This window comes from Dasypus novemcinctus, chromosome 25, assembly GCF_030445035.2.
Source record: "Dasypus novemcinctus isolate mDasNov1 chromosome 25, mDasNov1.1.hap2, whole genome shotgun sequence".
NCBI classification, from domain to species: domain Eukaryota; kingdom Metazoa; phylum Chordata; class Mammalia; order Cingulata; family Dasypodidae; genus Dasypus; species Dasypus novemcinctus.
In genome coordinates, this window is record NC_080697.1 from 23,312,653 (window position 1) to 23,337,088 (window position 24,436).

General features: G+C 44.3%; 1 protein-coding gene across 3 annotated transcripts in view; it reads right to left on the bottom strand.

Annotated features, from left to right (window-relative positions):
• EPHX2 (epoxide hydrolase 2) overlaps window positions 1–24,436 on the bottom strand; it is a 55,357-nt gene that overhangs the window by 13,325 nt on the left and 17,596 nt on the right. For all 3 annotated transcript variants that reach the window (XM_004454155.3, XM_071211930.1, XM_004454157.2), the window contains exons 6-12: window positions 23,498–23,572; window positions 18,339–18,434; window positions 17,738–17,816; window positions 16,385–16,419; window positions 14,844–14,870; window positions 12,505–12,590; window positions 10,914–11,025 (exon numbers count right to left, since the gene is read on the bottom strand). In XM_004454155.3, coding sequence (XP_004454212.2) covers window positions 10,914–11,025; window positions 12,505–12,590; window positions 14,844–14,870; window positions 16,385–16,419; window positions 17,738–17,816; window positions 18,339–18,434; window positions 23,498–23,572 — 510 coding nt within the window. The remainder of the gene's footprint in view (window positions 1–10,913; window positions 11,026–12,504; window positions 12,591–14,843; window positions 14,871–16,384; window positions 16,420–17,737; window positions 17,817–18,338; window positions 18,435–23,497; window positions 23,573–24,436) is intronic.

Here is a 24,436-nt window from a genome sequence, read left to right on the forward strand (position 1 = left end):
AGAATTTCAAGGATTTTGAGAAGCTAAATAGAAAAGCTATTCCATTTACTCATCTAATTTTGCTGCAGTAACTTCAAAACCAACTCCTTCTATTTGAACCTAAATTATCACAGACCATCAGACTATCAATGGATTATCTTCCCACTGGCAGGGCAATAAGCTTTTCAGTGTTCAAGACCTGGGACTGTATCCATTGTGGTGACAAATTGTCCAGGGATTTCCACCTCATGGACTTGTTACTATGTTTATTTGTTGAATCTTTACACTGTTCTTTAGCCATTGTCGGGTCTCTGGTTTCTGCACAACTGGACTGTTCTCTGGCTTGAATTTGCTTCATCAGCTCCTCCCACCAGCCTGCTGAGTTTCTCTGGCCAACACGGCCAAGAGGTGCTAGTACGAGATGGGGTGACCTTTCCAGATGGTTCAGAGAGAGGGGGTGAGGGTTGAACGAGGACCCGCTAGAAGAGCTCCAGCTTACTAAGAAGTCCTTCTGTGGCCTGGGGAAGAGATTCTTGAGGAGGCTCTGGGTCCAGGTCCCTTACCTCTCCCACTTCTCCCTATCACTACCCCTAATTCTAGAACATTTCTGCAGTACAGATACTAAGTACGGGGGGCAGGTAGCAGGGGCTTTGCGATCTAGCAGTGGGGATCTACAGGCCGGTGTTTCACGGATCCAAGCTTTTTTAGGGCTTTAAAGGGTCATCTTACTCAGCTCTCTTTTCTCTGTAAGTTGAAAGCCCTTAGACTTGATACAGCTGTTACAGAAAGAGCTGAAAGAGCTCTCCCTGAGGCAAGGCTCCACCAGGGCTAACCATTCAAAAATAATAAAGATCCTTCAGCAGCCCAGTCCGTAAGGCGGTCCTAGCGTAACTGGAGGGAACCTGGGTAAGAGAGTAGCCATGCCAACCCGCTTTTCTCCCCTCTTTTTCAACTGCTCTCTTGAGTGTACCCCAGGCACCCGCTACACAGGATGGCAGGATGTTCTCTGAACAGGCACTCTACTTACCCACCTTCCTGGGTTAACATATTGTAACATTTACCAAGAACTCCCACTTGCCTCAGCTTGGTATTCAAGAAGCCTTCAACGCCAGGCCCAAACACTACATTCCCTGGGAAGTCCTGCCTTCTCCCACCACTTCAGAATAACTCCACTTTTCTTTGATCCTGCAGAGTCTTTATTTATTTATTTTTGAGGTTCCTGGGGCTGGGGATTGAACCCAGGACCTCATATGTGGAAAGCTGGCACTCATCCACTGAGCCACAGTGCCTCTTTCTTTTTTCATTTGTTTTTTGTTTGTGTTTTTTTAAAATATAATTGTTTTGTTTTAATATTCTATTTTTTTTTCTCTCCCCTTCCCCCGACCCCACCCCGGTTGTCTGTTCTCTGTGTCTATTTGCTGCGTATTCTTCTTTGTCCACTTCTGTTGTTGTCAAGTGGCATGGGAATCTGTTTCTTTTTGTTGCGTACTCTTGTTGTGTCAGCTCTCCGTGTGTGCAGCGCCATTCCTGGGCAGGCTGCACTTTCTTTTGTGCTGGGCGGCTCTCCTTACGGGGCACACTCCTTGTGCGTGGGGCTCCCCTACATGGGGGTTACCCCTGCGTGGCACGGCACTCCTTGTGTGCATCGGCACTGCGCATGGGCCAGCTGCACACGGGTCAAGGAGGCCCGGGGTTTGAACCGAGGACCTCCCATGTGGTAGACGGACGCCCTAACCACTGGGCCAAGTCTGCTTCCCTGTTGTGTGTGTTTTTGTTTTTAGGAGGCACCGGGAACAGAACCTGGGACCTCCCATGTAGGAAGCAGGTGCTCAACTGCTTGAGACACATCCATTCCCCACCACAGAGCCTTTAATTTGTTCTCCTTCTCCCATGGACCATCCTTGAGTGCACGGATGCATTTCACTCATCTTATTCGGCAGCATTTGTTGTTGGTCTTGAGATAAAGCAGGGGATGAATATATGTTAGTTCCTTCCCTTAATATTCCCAGAGAGGAAGAACCTATCAGCCACATCTATAAAACATTTCAGTGACCAGCAATCCATAATCCTTGCACACTTAATGAGGTCAACTCAATACTGCGATTTATTTGTTCTGTTCTCTGCATATCACGAGAGCTCTGCATCTATGAGATGCTGAAGAAAACATTTATTTTCAGGCAGTGCTGGTTCTGTAGTTTGAGATTTTCTATGAAAGCAGTGTTGGTGTGTTCATTATCAGCCCCTTGCATTTTTAAGATTCAATTATGATGGAGAATCAATCATGGCCTTCAGCAATGTGATGAATGTACAGGCGAGAATCAGCCACGGAAGGAAGAACATTTTAAGTACTTGATGAAAACCCTGGTCAGCTGTGCATGTCACCATAGGTCTTTACTTTTATTTATTAAGAACACTCCCCAATTCCAGAAACAGTGGCTGTTCATGAGCTCAGAAATGCATTTCAGAGTTTGGGAGAATCTCTAGAGTTCACAACAGGGCTTTGACCCTCAAATAGCCCTTAAAAGAGCAAACAAATGCCAAAAGGGTCAATAAAAAATCAAAGAGAGTAAAAAAGTAAATAAGTCTGTTATTTACTTAAAAGCACATCAGATCAATAGGGGGAATTTGGACAAAGGTGAAGGTAGGGGGAGAAGATTTGTACTCTCTGTGCCCAGATCATCCCATCTGACCTTCCTTAATTTACAAAAGATAATACTCTATTTCTAAGAGCAGACATATTTCCTATCTGTGCAGCTAGATGGTGGCTCGTCCCTTTGTGTTCCCATACACAGAAGTTAAAGGATGCACTTTATGGTCCAGCAATCAGGATTTCAAGCCCCAGCACAGACACCTATTAGCTGGACATTTTAAGCATCCAGGGTCTCTGTCTCCTCACCTGTAAAATGGGGGTTTTGTAAAGAAAAATGATGCTTGACACACATTATCTCCATCATTAAAGCTATTCAGTTGCAACAGAATGATCTATTTGTGGCTCTATTCCCCTCATCAACTGTTAGTTTCTTATGTATGTACACTGTACCTTATTCATATTTTTTTCCTACAGCCATGGCCTAGTATACTAGATCCTCAATAAAGGCTAGATTGATAAGGATGGATGGAAAGGAGGGAGGGAGAGAGAAAAAAAATAAGAAAGGAAATGTGAGATAAAAACTTTGGTGGAACTGTCTTTTTATCACCCCCCCAGTCTGTGGCTTTTATTTTTCTGCTCCCTGGCGATTCCCTTCCAGAAGAGGAGCTGAGCAGTAACCCAGAGAAGAAAGACAAGTGAACTGATCTGCTCTGCTACTCCAAAGGCAAACTGAAGCCGGGGCTTAGGTTCTAAAATAAGCTCCCAGAACAAAGCCCTTCACATTGCATGAATACTGATGCTTTGTCTCAAAGACTACTCTGAGGTTGTTCAAGGATAAAAGAATTCTTAAGAGACAAAGTAGAAACTGTGAAACTGACCTTGGGGAATTCCTGAGAATATCTTGGTCTCTCATACTTATTATCCCTCTCTTTCCTCTGCTTCATCACAGAAACTAGATGAGAGAAACTTCTCTCATAGCTAGAGAAAAACTTCTAATTCTCATCTCCCTTGGTTTTCATGGCTTCCAGATGAGTACCCGTAGCTTCATGGCTATTCCTGAGACATTTTTCCAACTGTCCCACCGACTTGTCCCTGTGGAGATCTTGTCAGACTCAACTGGATAACTAAAAATTAACTTTAAACACCGGTAGAATTAACTGTAGTTTTTTATGAAACATGTTTTTTTATCCATATCCCTGTCATCATGCCCCTCCTCAAGAAGTGTCTTGATCTGGGGAGAGGTGACGAGGCAACGGGGACAAGTTCTCCATAACCACCCAGTTCAGTGGAGGCAGCAGGTGTGCAGACCCCAGGAAGGGGCATCCCTGTGGACTGGTGTTCACTGCAGACACAGGCGCAGGCACGACAGAAACGTCCAGCAAATGACTGCTTTACTACTTCCACAGCACACAGGGTCCAAAGGGCAGGGGAAGAGACCTCACTGTGGCCCGGCGAGGCCAACTGCTCTGGTCAGGGGAGGTGGATGGCAGCTCGCAGGCCCCACTTTGCATCAGAGAGGAGAGAGAAAGCTGTGCTGCCTGAGAGCAAGGGTGGGGTATTTACACATCCCAGTGGGAAGGAGTCCTGCCACTGAGAGTTCCTGCGCTTACAGAAAAGGGGGCTGGGAGAGGGCCACGAGGTGCGTCTGTGATTCCCCAGCAATCCGGATGCCGAGGTTCCAGGATCCGAACTCCTGGACTTGTCTTCATCCCTCCAGTCCACATCCATCCCTGCGCTCATACACTCAGCTCAAGAGCAGTCAGAGGAGCCATGGGAGGCGGGTACAGTGACGGAGATGGAGTTTTGTCTTGACACTTCTCACTGGGAGAACTGGCATCAGCAAGGCTCCCCATCGCCTCACTAGCCAGAGGCTGACGGGGAGGGCAGTGTGCTGCCTTGTTCAACCCAGACCCTCAGCTCTCCTCACTTAGATTCTTCCCTTCTTCACCTTCTCTGTGGAATTTCTCCTTTTCATCTCTTCTCTTTTGTTCTTCCAAGATGTGACAATTGGTAGGTCTCAGAAGATGCACTTAATTGCTTCTATTGTTTCATTGCTAAGACAATGGAAAGAGCCACTTAAATAAAATTGTAGCTTCCACAAGGCAGGAGCTCAGCCGGGCTTCCTGTCCCTTTACAGTTAATACCAGAAAAAGCTGTCTAGAAGGATATATGTGAGCTGCCCTCTAATCAGTGGGTTGGGACTGGCAACTCTGCTTCATGTTCTCTGTCCACATTAATAATAATTACTCAAATTCTTCTGGAACTCTAAGGTAGAGTTCTCTCAAAATAGGCAGGAAACATAACCACAGTGGTTGTCCCAGAGGCCAAAGAAGCTGGTGGCTGGAGGCTTCTGAGATCCGGGTCAGAGGAGAGAGATGGAAATTCAAGCCCCCACTGTGGAAGGACAGGTCAGATGACAACCACCATACTCGGACATGCTCTCCACCACAGCACTGAGTCAAGCAGGTCATTTTACAGCTGAAGGAACTCAGGCTGAGATGTGTCAAGTGGCTTCTTCAAGGTCAGGTGGCTTATCAACGGTAAAGCTGGAACTAGAATACCAGACTTCCAACCCCTCCATATCTGGTTCTTTTCATTATAACATAACACTATCAGTTCAAGAAAACCAAAATAAAATGCCAAGAGTGTCTTCTATGGGAGGCACAAAAACTAAAATATCATGACAGTGGAAGCCCAATTTCTTGTAAAATATATTATTTAGCTTTGAAAAGTGATTGACGTAATGTTCCTCAATAAAAGATTGGTTGAATAAATCATGACCCATCTGTATTTTAATGAAATCCTGTGAAGCCATTAAAAATAAAGAGGTAAATCTATATGGACTGATAGGAAAATCTGTCCAAGATCTATAAAATAAAAAAGGAGTATGATTCTATTTATATTAAAAATTATCTGCACCTTCATGTATATATATACACATTCACATCCACAGATATACATGTATTTACTTACAAGTATACTAAAAAAGACCTGGGAATTATGCACCAAAATATTAATAGTAATGGCTTCTGGATGGGTGATAAGGGATTTAATGTTTCACTTTACATATTGGTACTTTTTTTTTTTTTAAAGCAACAAGTATGAAGGACCTGAATAATGAAAAAAAAAATCTTAAAATAAACAATGTAACTAATTATCTGTTGTCCATGTAGCCTGAATGTGTTATATTGTATTCTAGGTATTAAAGAAGACTCAGCATTGTGAAGGAGAAGGAAGAAAATAGTTTGTCGGGGCACTCTTTATCCAGGAGAAACCTTTTCTCTCGGCGAATACCTATAATTTCCTTTTCCCACATTTTCTCTCTATTCCCACATTTCTCATTTGGTTAAATCTTGAAGCAAAAGCAGGCTTTGGCGTTTGAAATCCGCCTATAGCTTGCAATGTGGTTCTAGTTGTACAACCATCCCTCCCCAAAGAAATAAAACTTATTTGTGTGTGTGTTTGTGTCAGTGAGAAGTAGAAAGAGGGGAGGTATTGGGGGCAGGGTTAATAGGACATACTAGACATATTCTAATTTGGGAAATAAAGGGGCTGTGAGATCAATCCAGGCTAGGAAATAACCTGAAGAATCATTAAGAATTAAAAAATGGAACAAGTCACACTGAAATTATCCAGGCATGTCTACCTGTTGTCCAGAGCATCCTCTCTGTCATCCCTTTCTTACAATACAGGTGGAAAGCTATTACCCCTTCTCTGAGAAGGGAAAGAAAACAAAATCTTTTCAATTTGTTTGACTTGACAATAAAATGGCCGCCTGAGGATTCAAAGCTGTAGGACAGCTGAATCTAAACCTGGAATTTCTCTAAGCCCTGGATCTTGTCCTGTACTCAGAGCAGGGCGTGGGAGCCCAGGGAGAACCTCTATCCATGCACTGCCTGGAGCCTCCTTAACCTGAACGAGTATGGAAAGGCCTGGAGCGCTCAGGCAGAGGAGCTAGAGATAACCAAGTTCTCTTTCTGGTCTGGTATGAGGTAGGGAAAGGGTTTGGGAGGAGAGAGCCCAGAAGGAGAGGTTCCCAGCCCCATCCCCCAACCAAAGAGCAGCTCTTGATCTTATCTTTTAGATTCATTGCCCTGAGCTCAGCTTAGGTTTGAAAGCCCTTCAGCCAGATCAACCCTTCTTACTACAGATGAGGAAACTTGAGGGCCAGAGATTAGTTCGTGACTTTACTCATTAATTTCCTTACTGAGTAGGTGTCTGACATGCTGGCAGGGTCACCCTGAATGATTTCTCCTCAAGACCCAGCTCTGTTCCACCGTTGGCTGTCTTTCAGCCCCAGTATACTGTCTAACATTTCCCTGCCATGGGGCTTTGTTCTTGAGAACAAAATCATCCCCCAAACTCTTATTGCAGGTGATTTTTAAGCTCAGCTGCTAAAACAGAACAATAGAGAGACTGTTTTTTCCACAAAGACTGTTAATATCCATTGAAACAAACAAAACAAAACAAAACTTTGCCCTTCCTAGGTTGACAATTAGAAAGTGTTTCTCTCTGGAGTGGATGGAGCTCAGTAGTTGAGCTCCTGCTTCACAGGTATGAGATCCTAGGATCAATTCCCAGTGCTTCCTTTTTTTAAAAAAAAAAAGTGTTTTTCTCCTGAGGTCACTCTTTAAATCAGGACCAGAGTTTATCCTGGTTTGTTCCTCCTCTTTTTGCTTGGATCATCAGGGCATACAGAATAAAGTTCAAACTCCCTCACAGTGGGAGGCCAATGTCCTCACCTAGTCACGTACTAGGAGCTTGGGCAACTTAATTTACCTCTCTGAGCCTCCGTTTCCTTCAGCTGAAAAACTGGGAGAGAACCCCTTAGGGGTGTTGTGAGGAGTACAAATCATCTGGAACATAGGCGCTCAAAGCACCAGCAGTTCTTATAGCGTGGTCTGGGACCCTTAGGGATAGCTGAGCTTCTCTCACGGGATTCTTGATATTAAGTAAAATAAAATGGCTGCTGACACGGGGCTATGTCGGGAGGGACCCTGTAGAGAAGAGATTTCCAGACAAGAAAAACAAATGACCTGCAAGAGGCTTTCCAAGAAATGGAGCTGCAGACAAGCAACACCAGTGAAGGTCCAATAGAGAGAGTTTATCAGAACAGACAAGCATACCGTACTAATCCATGTTTACCTGCTCCCCACTTTGCAAGACCCACTGTGTAAACATAGTTTAGGCAAACAAGACTAGTTTAATATTTTTTTATTTTAATTATTTAAAAATTTAATAAATTTTAATAATAAATATTTATTGTTAAATAAAAACAGCTGTCTTCTGAGGTCTTAATGTTAAGTACTTTTTTTTTTTAAGGAGGTATGGGGGATTAAACCCAGGACCTTGTACATGGGAAGCAGGTGCTCAACCACTGAGCTACATCCACTCCCCAAGCACAGAGTTTTATTCTATTTTGGAATGTTCTTCCTAAATTTACACAGGTTTACTGATCAAATAAGCTAGCATTGTACCTACTAGATGTTTAAGATGATGAAAAATGTAAATTTGTATTTAACCAAATTAAGTTATTATTCTGACAAACTTTAAGATAAACTGTGTTTTGTAGGATGCTGGCTTAAAGACAGTTTTCAATATTTTTTGGTAACTTAATAAAAGGTATGTAGGATGTGTTTCTGTTAAGAAAAGAGAGAGTCGCTTTGTCCTAAAGTAAAATGGCTAGTTGGTGCAGAATGAGAAACAGGAATGAGTAATCTGAGTAATCTGCCTAGAAGGTTCTATATTTTATCTGAATAATCTCCTATGCTTTATATGGACCTTATCATCCTTTACTGTTTTAGTGAATACTTTCTCACTTTTGAAAGTACTAAGTTTTTTTTTTTTATATTACAATCATGCTAACGCCTCTATGTACTGTTAAAATAATTTATTGTCAGTTTGGTTAAACAGGGAACCAAATATTGTTTCACAGAGACCCATGACACTATTTAACAAAGTGTTCAAACCTGACTTTTAACATTTCACTGTTCCAAAATCAAACTTAAAATAGCTTACCAGAACGGACAACTATACCATCCTAATCAATGTTTATCTGCTCCCTACTTTGAAAGACCCCTTACATAAAATGGAAACTTAACAGCCAATCAGAATATTTCCTCCCTTGTTTCCGTGTCTGCCATACATAAGCTTTTTTCCACATGAGGCTTGGATGCTGCCCGATTCGTAAGTTGTAAACTGTTCTGATAAACTCCCAGAAATAACATCTTGTCTAACATATTTTTTAATAATAACAGAATAATTTTAGTAATAATACTAGGATCTTATTTTGCCTCTTTCACTCTTATTCTCTCATAAGTGAACAATGGAATTTTCCAGAGAATACAGAACAAGCTATTCGGTAACAGACTGAATGCAGAAGCAGATGTGAGAATGTGGCTGTTTTCTATTAAGCTGGGTAATAAAGGGATTTGAAAAAATGTGAAAATCCAAAAGGATGAGAAAGAGAAAAAGGAAAAAAGTGGTGGAAGAGTGTGCATGCCACCTCATCGCCTTCCCCTCCCACGTCCAGCACCCTGACGGCCCGCTGTAATCCACACTCAGGGTAAGGGGGACTGGCTTGGGCATGAGGTGAAAGGTTCTGAAAAGTGACTGTGGGGCATGTGGGGTGAAGGAAGGGCCCGTGGGGCAGGGTCCTCTGGGGAGGCGGGGCTCTGGGCACACAGAGGGCCGTGGGAGGTGGCTGGGCTCCTGGGGTAGGGGCAAAGCAGAGCCACAGATGAGAAAAGGTCAGAGAGGAGGTGGACGATTCCGCAATTTTACTTGGGGTTGTTTCCTCTCCAATCCCCAATGGCCAAGGCAGCTGCCACTTAAGGACCTATAGCCAAAACTTTCTCTCCTTACCACCAGAAACTTAACATGAGGAAGCAAACACCTGAGAAAGGGAGACACACCATAAATCACACCGTAGCCTGGAATTCTGACATCTAGTCCAGCTGAAAGCACCTTCCTGGCAGCATGCTGAGGGCGGACCAACTTACAGCGATTCTCCACTACTTCTCACATCGAGTGCAGACTCGGGGCTTACTTTCAAGGCCCTGCACACGGGTCCCTAACCCCATCCTACTTGCCCAGGACCCACTCCCTCGCTCACTGCACCCACCCTGCCCACTGAGCTTCTGTTTCCTCTCACCAGGGGCACTGTCACTTTTCTCCTGCACCCACTAAAGGACAGACATCTTTGAAGTTCAAGACTGCCACAAACTAACTGGAAACATTTAAAACTAACTGGGAACATGGGATTCAATTCAGGTGGAAGGAAGAAGCACTCAGCTTTCTACACACCAGGACGCTGGCCTCAATTTAGGATGCCCTGCGCTGAGTTTCTCATACAGTTTCTGGAAGCTTTTGGAGTCTTACGGAATGATTTGGGTTATTGCCTGAATCAAAAAGTTACTCTTACACAGGTTCCGGCTTATAAATTAAATGACAGTGAGCGAAGAGTTACTCATTGATTCTAAACTGTGATGGTTGCGATGCTTGCTAGAAACGGTACCTTCTAAGAGGAGAAGGCCGGGGTAAGGCACAGGATGAGTGAGCAATGCTCTCACACTCTTTATTAATTAATTTGATCCATTCTTCTCTCCTTGGAGTATTAATGAAATGTCTTTTATTCTCTCTGAAATTATCCAGATGTGGCTGGACATTGGGGTCCAGGGCCCAGACACAGCTGAGTAGCAGGCACCCACCACAGAAAAGGGCAGCTGTGAGGGGCACCCAGGGAAGAAGACATGCACTCCAGTGACAAGTTGACAATGCTGCTCTCAGAGGATCCCAATAAAAGGTGCTAGCACACCTGTCACCCAACGTCCAGGGGCGATCTTTGAAAGGCATCTTTGGTGTTGGGACATGTGGGGAGATATCTTGCAACTGCCCACATCTGGTAAAAAGCACCCTTGGGGCCTGGTGCAGCACTTTTAGGCCCAGTACTTCCTGAAATCCCAAACATCACTCCTCAGTAAGCAGAGATACCTGGCCCTTGAGGGGAGGCCAGGAGCTGTCACCAGGAGAGGTGGGCTCCACCAGCCTCCCAGCTGATAGCCAAGAGGGGGTAGCTCGAAACCAGCACTCAGTCCTCCCACCCACCCGAAACAGTTTAGGAGAAGCAGGAAAATCCAGAACACACACCCAGAAAGGTGCCATCATGTGGAAAGGACCAGTTGAGCTCAGGTGCAAGTTTTACCTGAGCCATTTTGCAAAATCACTTCTGTGCTAAAGACACAGAATATTCAAGGGGACAGAAACAAGTGAGAGGGTTAAGGAGAGAGAAGAAGAAAAGGAAAACCACATCGCCAGTATCACGGATCTCCTGCAGACAACTTACTGGTTCTTGGAAGTAGAACTGGTAATCAAAGATAGGCATGGCTCTGATCTTCTCCATCAGGGGCAATTTGGGGTCTTCCGGCATGAAGGGCGTGTTCAAACTGGCCACTGCCCTAGGAAATTGAAGGCATCAAGACAGACTCTGTAAAAGGCATGTCAAGAACCAGAAGCTGAAACTCAAGTTCACAGAGGAAAAAGTACATATTCAAGGTCTCACACTAGTAGCATGTGGGAGAATTTAAATTTTATAAAAATATAAAATTGTATATATACATTATATATATATATATTATTTCTCTCCTCAAGGAACTTATTCTAATTTAATAAGGAAGCACAGATGATATATAGATGATTATGTCATGAAATAGACTCTGATAGGAGCAACATGCCATGTGAGTTCAAAGGAGATAAGGAAATTCCAGATTTGGGCATGATGGAACACTTTGGGGAAGAGAGGGCATTCAAACTTGGCCTTTAAGGATGGGTAGAGTTGGGGAGAGAAATGATAACTGTGAAGGAAACAACATGTAGTAGCATGAGGAAATTCTAGAAGGGGTGCAAAGCTTGCAGTTGAGTTTAACGAAGCAAGAAATCTATGGCAAAGGCCAAGCATTTAATGGTAACTAAAGCCAGGACAGCAGGGGGAACCAGGGCCACGAAGGGCCATGGGTCTGAACTTGATGCTGTAGAAAGCCAAGAGCTGATAAGGACTTCTGAGAAGTATTGAGCATGGACCCAAGTTGCAGTCTAGGAAAATTCCTCCAGCAGTGAGTCATCACACGAATGCAGAGGGGGGAACCAAAGGTAGGGCGCTCATAAATTTACCCAAATAAAAAGTAACTGGATTAGGGGCACACAGGTGGCTGTGAAGGCTGACATTTATTTAATGTGTCAAGATGTGACCAAGGGAGGTCAGACAAGCCTTGGCTTCAGCTTGCTAGCTCCAATGGGGTGTGGCCACAAGGACTGCCCAATTCTCTGGGTTCCAGATCTGTCATCTGAAAGCTCCCACCAATGCCTTGAAATGCCATTCTAACTAATGATGATGAATGACATGACAGTGATAATGAAATGCCAATCTAACCTTACATTTGTATGGTATTTTGCAGGTTGTGTAACAGGGTAGGAATTACTATCACCACTTTGTGGCCGAGACAACCAAAGCCTAAGAAGTGAAGTGATCTGTCACACAGCTGTTTGGAGTGGAATTGAAGACCAGATGTTCTGACTCCCAGGCCAGGGCTGGAGTCTCTCCAGGCCCTCAGTTCTACTAATCCGACACCCCTTCTGCTTTACCCCCTTCTCTCAGAGTCAACTATCATTCCTCTGTGTTCCCCCTGCAACACTCAGGCCCCCATTTTCATTCCCATTACCAACGGGCAGGCCTTGCTTCCTAAGACATTAGCCCAGTAAACCCTCCTAACATATTAATGGGCAATAAGCAAAGGTGTGATCATCCTGGAGAAGCAATTTGCCTTAAAGAAGTTTTCCAGGATTAAAAACCTCAGGAACAGTTCTAATGGGAATTTCAGGCATTTGCCCCCTGTCCAGTAGTAGCCAGATTAATTTCCTGTTGCTTGTGGCCTAATTACCTCACTCTCTCGGGGTAGAAGAGAGCCATGTTCCACACCAGCACACCTCCCCAGTCATGGCCAATGAACACGGCTTGCGAGATACCCTAAGGAGAAAGAAAGAAGGTGACAGAATGTGTGCAGGTTTCTGGAAAGGGGTGCTGAGTGCCCCATCAGGCCCAGCCCTCAGCGCACCGTCCTTTCACTTCCCAGCAAACCCTTCACCAAGCCCACAGTAGCGTTCCCAAATGCCCACACCCTTCAAGCTCCTATTTCCGCACATCACTGACCCCACGTGTGTTCTACACTAATGACCAGCCTTTTTCATTTTCACAGAAAACTGAGGCCACTGGCCACAAGTTCCCTTTACCCTCTCCCCTCCTTCAAATCAAAATTGTTTCTCTTCTCTCTTTTTCTCCCTCTGTCCTAAAGGCAGTATGACTTACCCACTCTGCCCCCTCATTGTTACACGTTAATCTTTCATTTAGTAATTATGATTCTACTCTCCTTCCCCACTCTTTTGGGGAGTTTTCTTCCCTTAATTAACCACTAAAAATTCAAAAGCATCTTTAAGCTCTCCCTTTCTCCCTGTATCTTCCCTTCTGTCACTACTAACAAGGACAACCTTTTTATTTGCATGCATACCGTGTCCCAGTCACTGTACCAAGTGTTTTACATCCATCACCTGGAATTCCTCCAATAACCTTCCAATACCCATTTTACAAATGAGCAGAAAGGCTCACACCAGTCTGGGGACTTGCATAAGGCCACAGAAAGGGTTAGCGGTAGAGCTGCAGTGCAGACCTAAAGTTGGGTTCTCTCTTCTACCTCATGCCACCCCATTCAGCCACCTAAGGGTCCCTCAGATCCTCCCCAAGCTCACCACCATCTTGAAACGTGGTTCTTTGACTCAGCTCCCTGCCGTAATCCTGTCTCAACAGGATTGTCCAATTCCTCCCTGACGACCTTCTTAAGTCCCTGCAGCGTGGCTTCTCTGCTACCCCGCCTCCACACTGATCTCTCTCTCTTAAAGATTATTAATCACCAATAATAGTTTTTTTCCTCCCTTGGTTCTCACCATTCTACCTGCTTTGCAGCATCAGGCCCTTACTTCAAAGCCTTCCTCCCTTGGTTTCCTTGACATCACGCTTCCAGATGCTTCTTTTACTTCACCGCATCTACTTCCTCCACTACCTCTTAAAGGACTTCAAGGCTCAGCGCTCAGGCCCCTGCCCTCTTTATGAACTCTCATCTACTCTAGTGGCTTCAAATGTCACCTCCAGATAGAAGGTGACCACCAAGTCTGCAATTTGCCCAGGCTCCTTTCTATATGGCCCATTGATGCCTGGGTCAGGGTGGCACCTGACCCAGTTAGCAGCAACCACAGGGTCTCCCTTTCAATAACTGGAATAAGAGACTGTTCACAGCCAGTTGGAAGTATTTCAGATAAAAGGTCATACAGAGTTATGGTGGGGCAGCCATCCTGGGCCATGTCCTCTTAGATGTTCCATCACACCCAAAAGTTCCAAAACCAAATCCATGGAACTGAGAATTGCAGAGGGCAGGGGCTGTGACATCTTTATCTCCTTATCTTCTATGCCTTGCTGTAAAACTAAGACTCATTATGTCATTTCAGATTCTTCTCTCAATTTCCATGTCCAACTAATAGGACTACATTCTGCTGTTTCATGGTACTTAGCTACCTCTCCACTGTCATCATCCTGGTTTAGTACATCTCTCCTTCAATCCACTCCACAGCGTCTATGTTCTGACCCCATAACCTAACTGTGGAGGTGGATGGTGGGAGGAGGGTATTATAGGGTTGGAATCTCTGGCATGGAATGTGTGCTTTGAAAAAGCATATTCCTAAGTCACTATTGCTTGATTTGTTTTCATTTGTTAAAACTGATTTGATATTCCAAATGATGTTAAATAAAAGCATTAGATTTTAGATTTAGCAAAAGGGATGTAAAATTTAAAAAGCAGTGAAATAGCATTAGTCTGTAGGATGTTTTCCAAACTTCTTTACCTGATACTCAAGACTCTCTGTTCTGGTTCAAAGGCAGAAAAGGTATCTACTCTGGAACATGCTCTTCATTAAAAACAATGGCAGCGTAACCAAAAACTGGCCTCCATCCTGTTCTCTATACTCTCTTTGTTCTTTTGCCACCTCTGTCTTTGTCATTCTTCCCTACCAACTACCCCACACCACCCCAAAGTGTCCTATCCCAGTCCTTACTCTCTCTCCTCTAGGTCTCTAATAGCTGACACCTTCAAAGGAGGTTTGTATCTTTTATTAAATTACCAGGTCTAAATAGAATCCTCTAAAAGAAATCAATTCAAAATAGGGAGTCACTTACCAACTTATCCAGGAAGGTTACCATGTCCTAAGAAAGTAAAGAAAGAAATAAAGGAAAGAAGGAAAGAGGAAGGAAGGGAGGGAGGAAGGAAGGAAGAAAAAACAATAAGAAATTGTCTTCACACAATTCAGACCCTTCAAAATCAGCTTTTCCTTTCATTTCCAACATCCACTCAGTTATCAGGCAGATGCCAAACACGCATAGTGAATTATTTAGTATATATTAGCAGGCAGTCCTAAGCGTGAGATTTTAAGCTTCTCTAGGACAGCAATTCCAGCTTCTCGGTGGGGGAAAAGGGAAAGGAACCTGTCCAGGAGCAGTTTCACTGCTTGCCCCATCCTCAGTCCTTCTGAGGGCAGCCCTAAAACTACGTGCTCCTGCCTCTCTTTCCCCAGTACAGACGACTGCCCCAGGGATGATGGCTGGCCAGGCAGGTCAGCAGCCACCAAGTCAGAAAAAGGTGTTTGAGATGTTTGGAGGTGTCAGAGGGGGAGGGTCATGTCACCATGCTGGTGCCACATGCAAAATGAGCAAGAAAAGGAGTCCAGCTGGGAGGGGGGAGAAACCACTTCCACATCTGGCTGTTTCCCAGCCCTACTCCTCCCCAGCCTCCCCTCTAACTTGTCAACACCCTCCTGAGCCCAATGAGGGGCTTCTCTTTATTGCAATAAAGCATGTCTATAGAACTGCACTTACTGGCGGTAAGTGCTGAGCAGCGCACCTCACATTCATTATCTCCTTTTACCCTCACAAGGATCTGCAGTATAGGAAGTGGTATCACCTGCAGATAACATGGGCTCAGAAGGAAAAGGTCATAGCTAGTGGCAGCAGGTGGGATTGATTCCAGACCTATTCAATTTCGAAAATGCCAAACCCACCATTTTTATTATGCAGCCCAACAACTTTAAATATTTCCCAGCCTCTTGTATCCTTCCCTCTTACTATCAATTGAGTCACACTTAGTCATAGTAATTTGTTTTTAATGCTCCAGATAAAATTCCCTCCTTGGGGGATGCTGAGATTGCTACTGGCAAGACTTTAAAGACTTAGAAAATGTGATCATATTTCAGTCTCCTATGGTTTTAGGTGCTTGCTGAAACTAGAGACAATTTTCCTCCCTCTGGACTAGGCCTATTTTGTTTCTTATAAATTAAGCAATGAGATAGAAATTTCAGGACAACAGGAAACAAGGACAAGTCAAAGTGCTGGAGAATGAGATACCACTCCCTATCTTGCAGATCCTTGTGAGGGTAAAAGGAAATAATGAATGTAGGGTTGGGAAACAGCTGTGGAGCATTTTGCCTCCTTAAGTCTCCTCTTTTGTAAGATGCTTAAAATGGTACCCGGAATACTGTCAATGCTTCCTAAGTGTTGGTTATTATTTTAAAATATGACTTCAACTTTCAATAAGAATTTATAGTCAAATACTGTGAAATACTGCTTTCCTATGGTTTAAATGAACACACGAGCTTCTGGCTTATATCACTGAAAAACCCAAAAGCAAAAAGACGCTAGAGACTGTACTGAAAAATATCTCATACCTTACATAACACTTCCATGGAATATTCTTCTATTTCTGCAATTAACAATAAATACATTTAATTCACATGATTAAAAACATACCAACAAAAGGACCCTGTGATGGTTAATTTTACTAAGTTCTAGGGCCCAGTTGTTTGGTCAAATACCAGTCTAGATGTTGCTGTGAAGGTATTATGAAGAGCTAATTAAGATCTACCATCAGTGGGCATTAATTAAAGGGGACTGCCCTCAAGGATGTGGGTGGGCCTCATCCAATCAGCTGAAGACCAAAGAGCAAAAACTGGGTCTTTCTGGGGAAGAAAATTCTGCTTCAAGAACTTCAATATCAACTCCAGACTGAGTTTCCAGCCTGCTGGCCCGCCCTCCAGATTTCAAGCATGCTATCCCCCACAACCTCATGAGCCAAACTTTTAAAACAAATCTTCTCTTTATGTATACGTACAAAGATATATACATATATATTTATATATTTGATACCTACTCAATCATCTATTCATATACATACACGTATATATACCAACATATATCTTATTAATTCTCTTTTTGGAGAATCCCGACAGATGAATGGACTGGGGCAGACCACTTCTGCCAAAAATAAAAACAAAGAATCTTATTAAGCACTTAGGTGAGTTTCTTGAATGCTGGGACTGAAGCTTTCTTTGGCTAAAATGCGCCTGCTTCATCCAAGAAGCAGTTAGCAGTCACTGAGTTGTCATCAAAACATTTTGGGAAAAACCATGTATGATATTCCTCTGACCTGCTTAGTCACCCGGTTGGTCCCTGAGAGACCCGGCTTCAAACTCAACACAGCCATGCGTGTCTGGTGTGAATATGGGGGCAGCATCTCAGAAAAGGCAGGTGGCTTGGCTCTCTAAGCTGCAGTTGCACCACTGAGACCTGCGTGGACCAGGGATTCTGCTGCACAGCTTTGCAGCTTCCCATGGCCACTTCCACACCCACAGTTCTTAATAGCCGAGGACCCCTCTGAACGTGATAAGAACTGTGAACCCTCTCCCCCAGGAAATGCTCATGAACCCACATGTGGTTCCTGAAGTCCATCCTTAGACAGACTCCCCCTGGCATCCAGCACTGCTGGGTTAAGAATCTGGCCTACTTCCCACTGCCCTTGGGACACTGGCCTTTGGGTTTCATTTGGAGTGTGGAGAGCAGGAACATCTTTTGAGTCAAATTTGCAGAGATTTGGGACCCTGAGGCAGAAGAGAGTGGTGAAGTCAGATCCCCTTCTCTCTAGAAGTCTTGAATTGTGCCTGCTCTGTCCAGGGACCAGAGGAAGTAGAGTGCTCTTGGAGCGGTCACTTGACCAGTGCAGGCCAGCAAGGGAGTTAACCCACCTGGAGGTGCAGACGACTCTCCATAGCCTTTCATGTCCAAAGCAAGTACCCGGTAGCCGGCCTGGGCTAGGGCAGGAATCTGGAAAGCAAACAATTCAGGCACAGACTAGTATGGTCTGATCAGTCCTTGGTTGACAGACCCTCTTGGCTATCCCCTGTTCCTCTATGCCTGTAAATGGCTCAATCCAAAGTGCCTCATGGCACAATCTCACCACGGGGCTGGAATTAGGAGAGCCATCTAGACAGGCCTGCGATGGATGGTGATCAGGTCTGCGTACTGTACACAATGCCACATCAAAGAGAGCACCCAGCTTAGCAAAAACTTTTTGGGCTTTTACATTTATTATAAAGATTTCCTAGCAGGTGGCTGCTATTTTCTAATCTGCAAAGGCGCTATATGGGCTAGGATAGCCCTTAGGTTTAGAGAGATCCTGTACCCCTCTATTTCTGATCTGTCTCGGTCATATGTTGGAGACAGTGCTTCACTCTCAAGTTTCTAAGTTCTTAAGTTTCTAAAGGACATAATAGATTGGACCATGCCATCTAGACTTCCCCCTCACCTCTCCCTGACTGAGGAGGACCTTCCCCCAGTTTCCCTTACCTGGTACCTCCAAGAGAACCAGCTCTCAGGAAAGCCATGGCAGAGGCACACCACAGGGCCAGAGCCCAGCTCAACAAAGTGCAGACGGATCCCAGGCTGCAGGAGAGGGAGGTGAGTGGGAGATGACCATCAGTCATCAGGCTTGGAGGCACCCAGCCCCTGCTACTCTTCAAAGATGGCTATGGTCTCTTGTAGCTCAGTTCTCCCAGCTGAAGACCCCAATGTTGGCTAAAGATGGCTGAGAAGAGACACCTGGCTAAAACTGTGCAATGAAAAAGGAGGCTTTCACTGAAACAGAAGAAGCTGCAACAGAAGATTATGATGCCGGGGAAAACAGAGGCAAAAACAAATCTTTGCCTTTCTCTCTAAAAAGCCATCTGTGGTGGTTTGGAGCTAAAAGTACCCCAGAAAACCACGCTCTTAAATCCATCCATTTTTGTGAGTGTGAACCTATTGTAAGTATGACCTTTTGATGAGGTTACTTCAGTTAAGAAGGATGTGGCCACCTCAACCAGGATGGTCTTAATCCTAATACTGTGAAATTCAGACAGAGAGAGAGAAAGCCACAGAGTGACCAGCCAGAAGCTGAAACCAATGGAACCCAGAGGACAAGGGAGAGGCCAGGAGAGGACACCATGTTCATTGCCATGTGACAGAAAAGCCAAGACAAGGATCTGCTGCAGCTAGCCCCAGAATGCTGGCCTTCAGGAAGAAAGCATTGCCTGGATGACATCTCGGTTTGGACTTTCTTTTAGCCTCAAAACCATCAGCTAGTAAGTTCCCATTGTTTAATGCAACCCATTTCTTGGTATTTGCTTGAGCAGTCCAGGAAATTAAGACACCTGACACATTTACTTTCAATATTTTGAGCTGGGAACTGATTTTGTGCACAGCATAATGTTCATGTGAATGGGCTGAATACCAGGAGAATTTCATTAAAAAGCTTTTCTACCTCCTAAATATGTCATTTTTTTCAGGTTTTGTTCAACTTCTAGGTCTACATGGGTGTGGCAGAGGCTCACCAGTGTCTGTGATGCTCTCTTCTTCCTGGTACATGGTGAGATTTTCCTCACCCTTTGCAATTGGTGCAACCATGTAACTGAGTTCTGGCCAATGGAATATGAGCAGAAGAATATGTGGTACTTCCAGGGTGTCTATAAACAACCCACACTTGATCCTCCCTCTTTTATCCTATCTCTAGCCAATTGGATTGGACCTTGAGGAAGGAAGAAGCAGCAGAGAGAAGGAGCCTGGATGCTTGAATGACTATTTGGAGAGAGACCTCTACTGATTAGAGTGAGCTGCAAGCAGGAAACAAACTTTGTGTTAAGCCACTGACAGTTTGGGGTTGTTGGTTACAGCAGTTAGCCTAGCCTGACTAATACAGTGGGGTCTAAAAATACAAACTAAAACAATATATAATCAAAGTGCCATATTTTTCCACCAAACAGTTATCCAACATTATAACAAAAGTGAATGATAAGAATCACATTGCAGAACTTGGAATTCCATTTGGTGAAATCTAAGACTATTCCAATTTCAAAACTGAAAGTTTCATTCATGATTCACTTCAGGTTACTTTGCTCAAGAAACCAGTAGGCTGAAATTTCACAAACCCTTGCACCGATCACCATCTGTTTACCAGATATGCTCTCCAGTTTTCCCCTTAGCATTTGGCAAAAGTTAACTTTAAGCTCTATACTGCTTAAGTCCAATCAGAAGTTTCTAATTAGCCTCTGTTCTAACATGGACCCTAAATAAAAGGCCTGCTCTTGATGCTTCAAATTTGACTCAGCTGAGTAGCTCAGCGAATGCATGCACTTTAACTTCCTTTAAACTATATATTAATAAATGTACTGTAAAGTGCAAATGGGAAAGATCTATTACCAACCCAGTTTGGGTTGAATTAGGATTCCATACACTGGCAAAGTACCTGGAGAGCAATGCGACTGTAACCTGCAATCCTGGGCTCAACTGGGGCTCCCCAAAGGTTTGCTGCCCCGGCTCTTAAATGCGGACAGGGCTGAGGGGCGGTAGAGCAGTTCTGATCAAACTACCTCAAGGACAAATAAGAATCAGTTGAGACCAGCTGGATATACAAGCATAAATGGGATGGCTCCACGAGCCCTGTCTGTGGTGGATTAGAATTACCAGCCACGGGTGAAAATGCTTCACTCCCCATTGCCACCAGAGAGGAGAGGGCTGAAGGGCTTCATTAAAAGTACATCCACAGGGGAAGCGGCTGTGGCTCAATCATTTGGGCTCCTGTTTACCATATGGGAGGCCCTGGGTTTGCGTTCAGGGGCCTCCTTGTCAAAGCAGCCTCACCCCCTACACCGTGGAGAGCCACTGGCCCACAAGCGCAGCTGAGAGCCAACTCAGCAAGGTAACACAACAACAAAAAAAGTGGGGGAGATAAGTAAAAACACAGAAGACCACACAGGGAATGGACACAGAGAGCAAAACAACAAGCAAGCTGCAAGGGGGAGGGGGGAGTAAATAAAAATAAATACAGACACAAAGAACGCACAGCGAATACAGCGAATGGATACAGAGAGCAGACAGCAAGCAAAAAGCCTTGGTGGGGAGGAATTTTTTAAAAAGTACATCCACAGGGAAGCAGCTGTGGCTCAAGCAATTGAGCTCTCATTTACCATATGGAGGACCCTGGTTCCATCCGGACCTCCTTGTGAAAAAAAAAAGAAAAAAGGTGTCCTGGACCTGCACAGAGAGGCGCAGGCCCCCATGTGGCACAGTGATACACCAAAAAGACCAGGTTAAAATTAAAAAGTACATCCACAAAGATGGACTGTGATTAACAGAAGAAATATGAGAACATTCTGCCATGAACTATCACAAATATTTAATACTAATACAGAGTGTTATTAATTGGGTGGACTGGGGGAAAACACCAAATGTACCATAAGGGTTATAGTTTATAGTAATATTTTGATGATGCTCTTTCATAATTTGTAACAAATATTTCACAACAGTCCAAGGTGCTGGTGATAGGGTGACGTAGGGGAGCCCTGTATGATGTTATGCACGTTTGTTTTGTTAGTTCACAACTTTTACTATATACTTACTGTTTATGTGTGTTCATGCATGAACATTAAATGAAAAAAAAAGTTCTTCTATTTAAGACTGTACAACACAAAAAGTGAACCCTATTAAAAGTTAATAGTTCAATTATAAAAATATTCTTTCATGAATGGTAACAAATGTACCACACTAATGCAAGGTACTATTAATTGGGAGGTACATGGGACCTCTGTTTTAGGCATGATTTTTTCTATTAACCTACCACTTTTCTAATTTAAAAAAAAAGTTCACCTATATTAGAAATACCCAGAATTATAGGGAAGCCCATAGTTATGCTGACCAAGAGCTTTTGGTATAAGAAAAACTATTTCTTACTATCAGAAATCCCAGTCCACTTTGCAGTATCTCCTGAGCCTCACTTCTGGCATTTATGGTTGCTGCCTCCATCCTCCCAGAAGCCATTATGAGCATTTCTGGACTACACTGTTAAGCATGGACCTCATTCCATGACATAACGTAAGAACACTGGCCATGGATGTCTATCTCTAGTCACTAGACCGTGAAATCCCTGAGGTCCAGTATTTCTCGCTGTGCTCAACCAAAAGCAAATATTCAATAAGTATCTGTGGGAGCTATGCTCCAGGGTAGCAAGTCTTCCCCATGGGCTTCCAAGGCCAGCACACTCCAGGTCCCCAGCTGTCCTCTTCATTAACTACCATACACTGGATGCTTAGGTGTCGGGTCCTGTGCCCAGGTGTCTACATACAGTATTTCATTTAATCCTTACAAGAACCTTGCGAGGAAACTAGCATTCCATTATAAAGCTGTGGAGAGTGAGGCCCAGAGTTTAAGAAACTTGGTCCATCAGCTCACATGGAGGTGAAAAAGGTCAACCACCACACCAGGGAGCCAAGAGTGCCTACAACTGAAAGCAGGAGAATTGCATCCAGCATCCACGTGGAATCTAAGCCCCCTCTTGATACAGATGTGGAGTGGACACAACCATTCTAAGGTCCACAGGATGGAGGAATAGATATGGATGAGAGTGGACTTATTGATATTCTATTCATGAACTATTGTGATTAGTAATCGAGGAAAATGTGGCATTGGTGTGGAGAAAGTGGCCATGGTGGCTGCTGGGGGTAGGGAGTGGGAGGAAGAAATGTGATGTGGGGGCATTTTTGGGACTTGGAGTTGTCCTGGGTGGTGCTGCAGGGACAGTTACCAGACACTGTATGTCCTCCCATGGCCCACTGGATGGACTGTGGGAGAGGGTGGGCTATGGTGTGGACCATTGACCATGAGGTGCAGCGGTGCTGAGAGATGTATTCACCAAGTGCAATGAATGTCTCATGATGATGGAGGAGGTTGTTGTTATGGGGGGAGAAGTGGGATAAGGGGGGTTGGGGGTATATGGGGACCTCATATTTTTTTAATGTAACATTAAAAAAAAAAAGAACCTTGGTCTAAAGTTTCATATTAGTAATTGGCAAAGCTATGCCCATCTGACGCCAAAGCCAGTCCTCTTAACCATGCAACCATCTTGCCTTGAGTTGCTTGTGAGCAGACCCATGCCTTTAGGTCAGTCCCTAAAGTGAAAGTGAAGGAGGGAAGACATTCTTCACTTTCACTTTAGGGACTGACCTAAAGGCTTGGGTGTGAGGAGTTGCCTCCTCTGCACATGGCCTTGTCCTTTTACCTCTCTATGTCCTCATTTTGTGTTTCTTGAGGGCAGGTCTGTCTTGTTCATCACTGCATTCCTAGTATTTGGTCTGTGCCTGACACAAACTGAGTGCTCAGTGAGTATATGTTGAAAGGAAAAAAATATTCTCCCCAGAACACAGACCAGCCCTCACATGCTTTAGCATCCCAGGCTACCCAAGGCCCTTTGTGGGCCTGTTGTTCAGGAGAAGTCTGACCACACTGGTCACCTTGCTTTTACATAATCTGATGCAGGGTCTATGTCTTCTATCAATTTCTGAGGAATGGGACTTGTATGGGAAATGCTATTTCCCTATAAATGATGGATATTCAACAAACCTTAATATTTAAGAAAAGTCCCTGCTGGTCACTTTAGGTGGCCTGGCTTGAGTGCTCAGCTGACCCAGAGTACTCACCTTTATGGGCACATACCCATGGCTGATGTCGCTTGGCTTACATGGCGTTGGCAGAGGGGCTGCAGCACTGAGAAGCTAAAAGTAGAAAAGGCACAGTGAGAGAGATGGCTGCAGCTTCCATGAGCATTCCATGAGGAACTCTCAGAGTTTACAAAACTCTAAAGTGCTGGCATTAGAAAAGACCTCAGAGATATTCTTTTGCCATTACCTCCTGATTCGTACCAACGAATCTCCCTTTCCCCTTGGGTGGAGAACTACACTTCATTTCCCAACCTTCTTCTCAGTTTGATGAAGTCAGATGACAAAATCACTTGACTAATTTTGGCCAATGAAGGCAAACAGAAGAGTGTGGCCTTCTGGGCCTGGCCCATTAAAACCTCCCATGATTCTCTGCCTTCTCTTTTCCTCTATCTCTTTTCCCCTGTGTCTGAGGTGACCCAGGAAACCACGTGTGGAAGATGATGAGTCTTCCATCAACCTGAGTCCCTGAATGACTATGAGAAGCAAAGCCCCTGGCCACCACCAATTAAACTTCACACAAGCAAGAAATAAAAGCTCGCATGGTCTAAAACCACCGAGATTTTGGACTTCAAGTAATATAATTTTTCTCTACAGTCATTCTTCAAATGGCCACTCATGCCCAGCAGGAATGGAAAGCCCACGAGGCTGCCATTCCAGTGTTTCAGAGCTCTTTTGAAAGGGTTCTTCTTCAAGTCAGCCAAAATCTAACTTGCTCTGTTTTCCACCTGCAGGTCCCAGCCCTATCCTCTGGAGTCACCCCTCGTTGTATGATATCTAGGTAGAGAGGAAAATTTCTGAACAATAAATCTTACGGATGGCTTACTTCACTTAGGGGCTTCAGTTTCCCTGAGGCACAACTAACCAAGCACAGAATGCTGAGCACCCATCAGTAAATGTTTCATCAAAACCTGTGCCTGG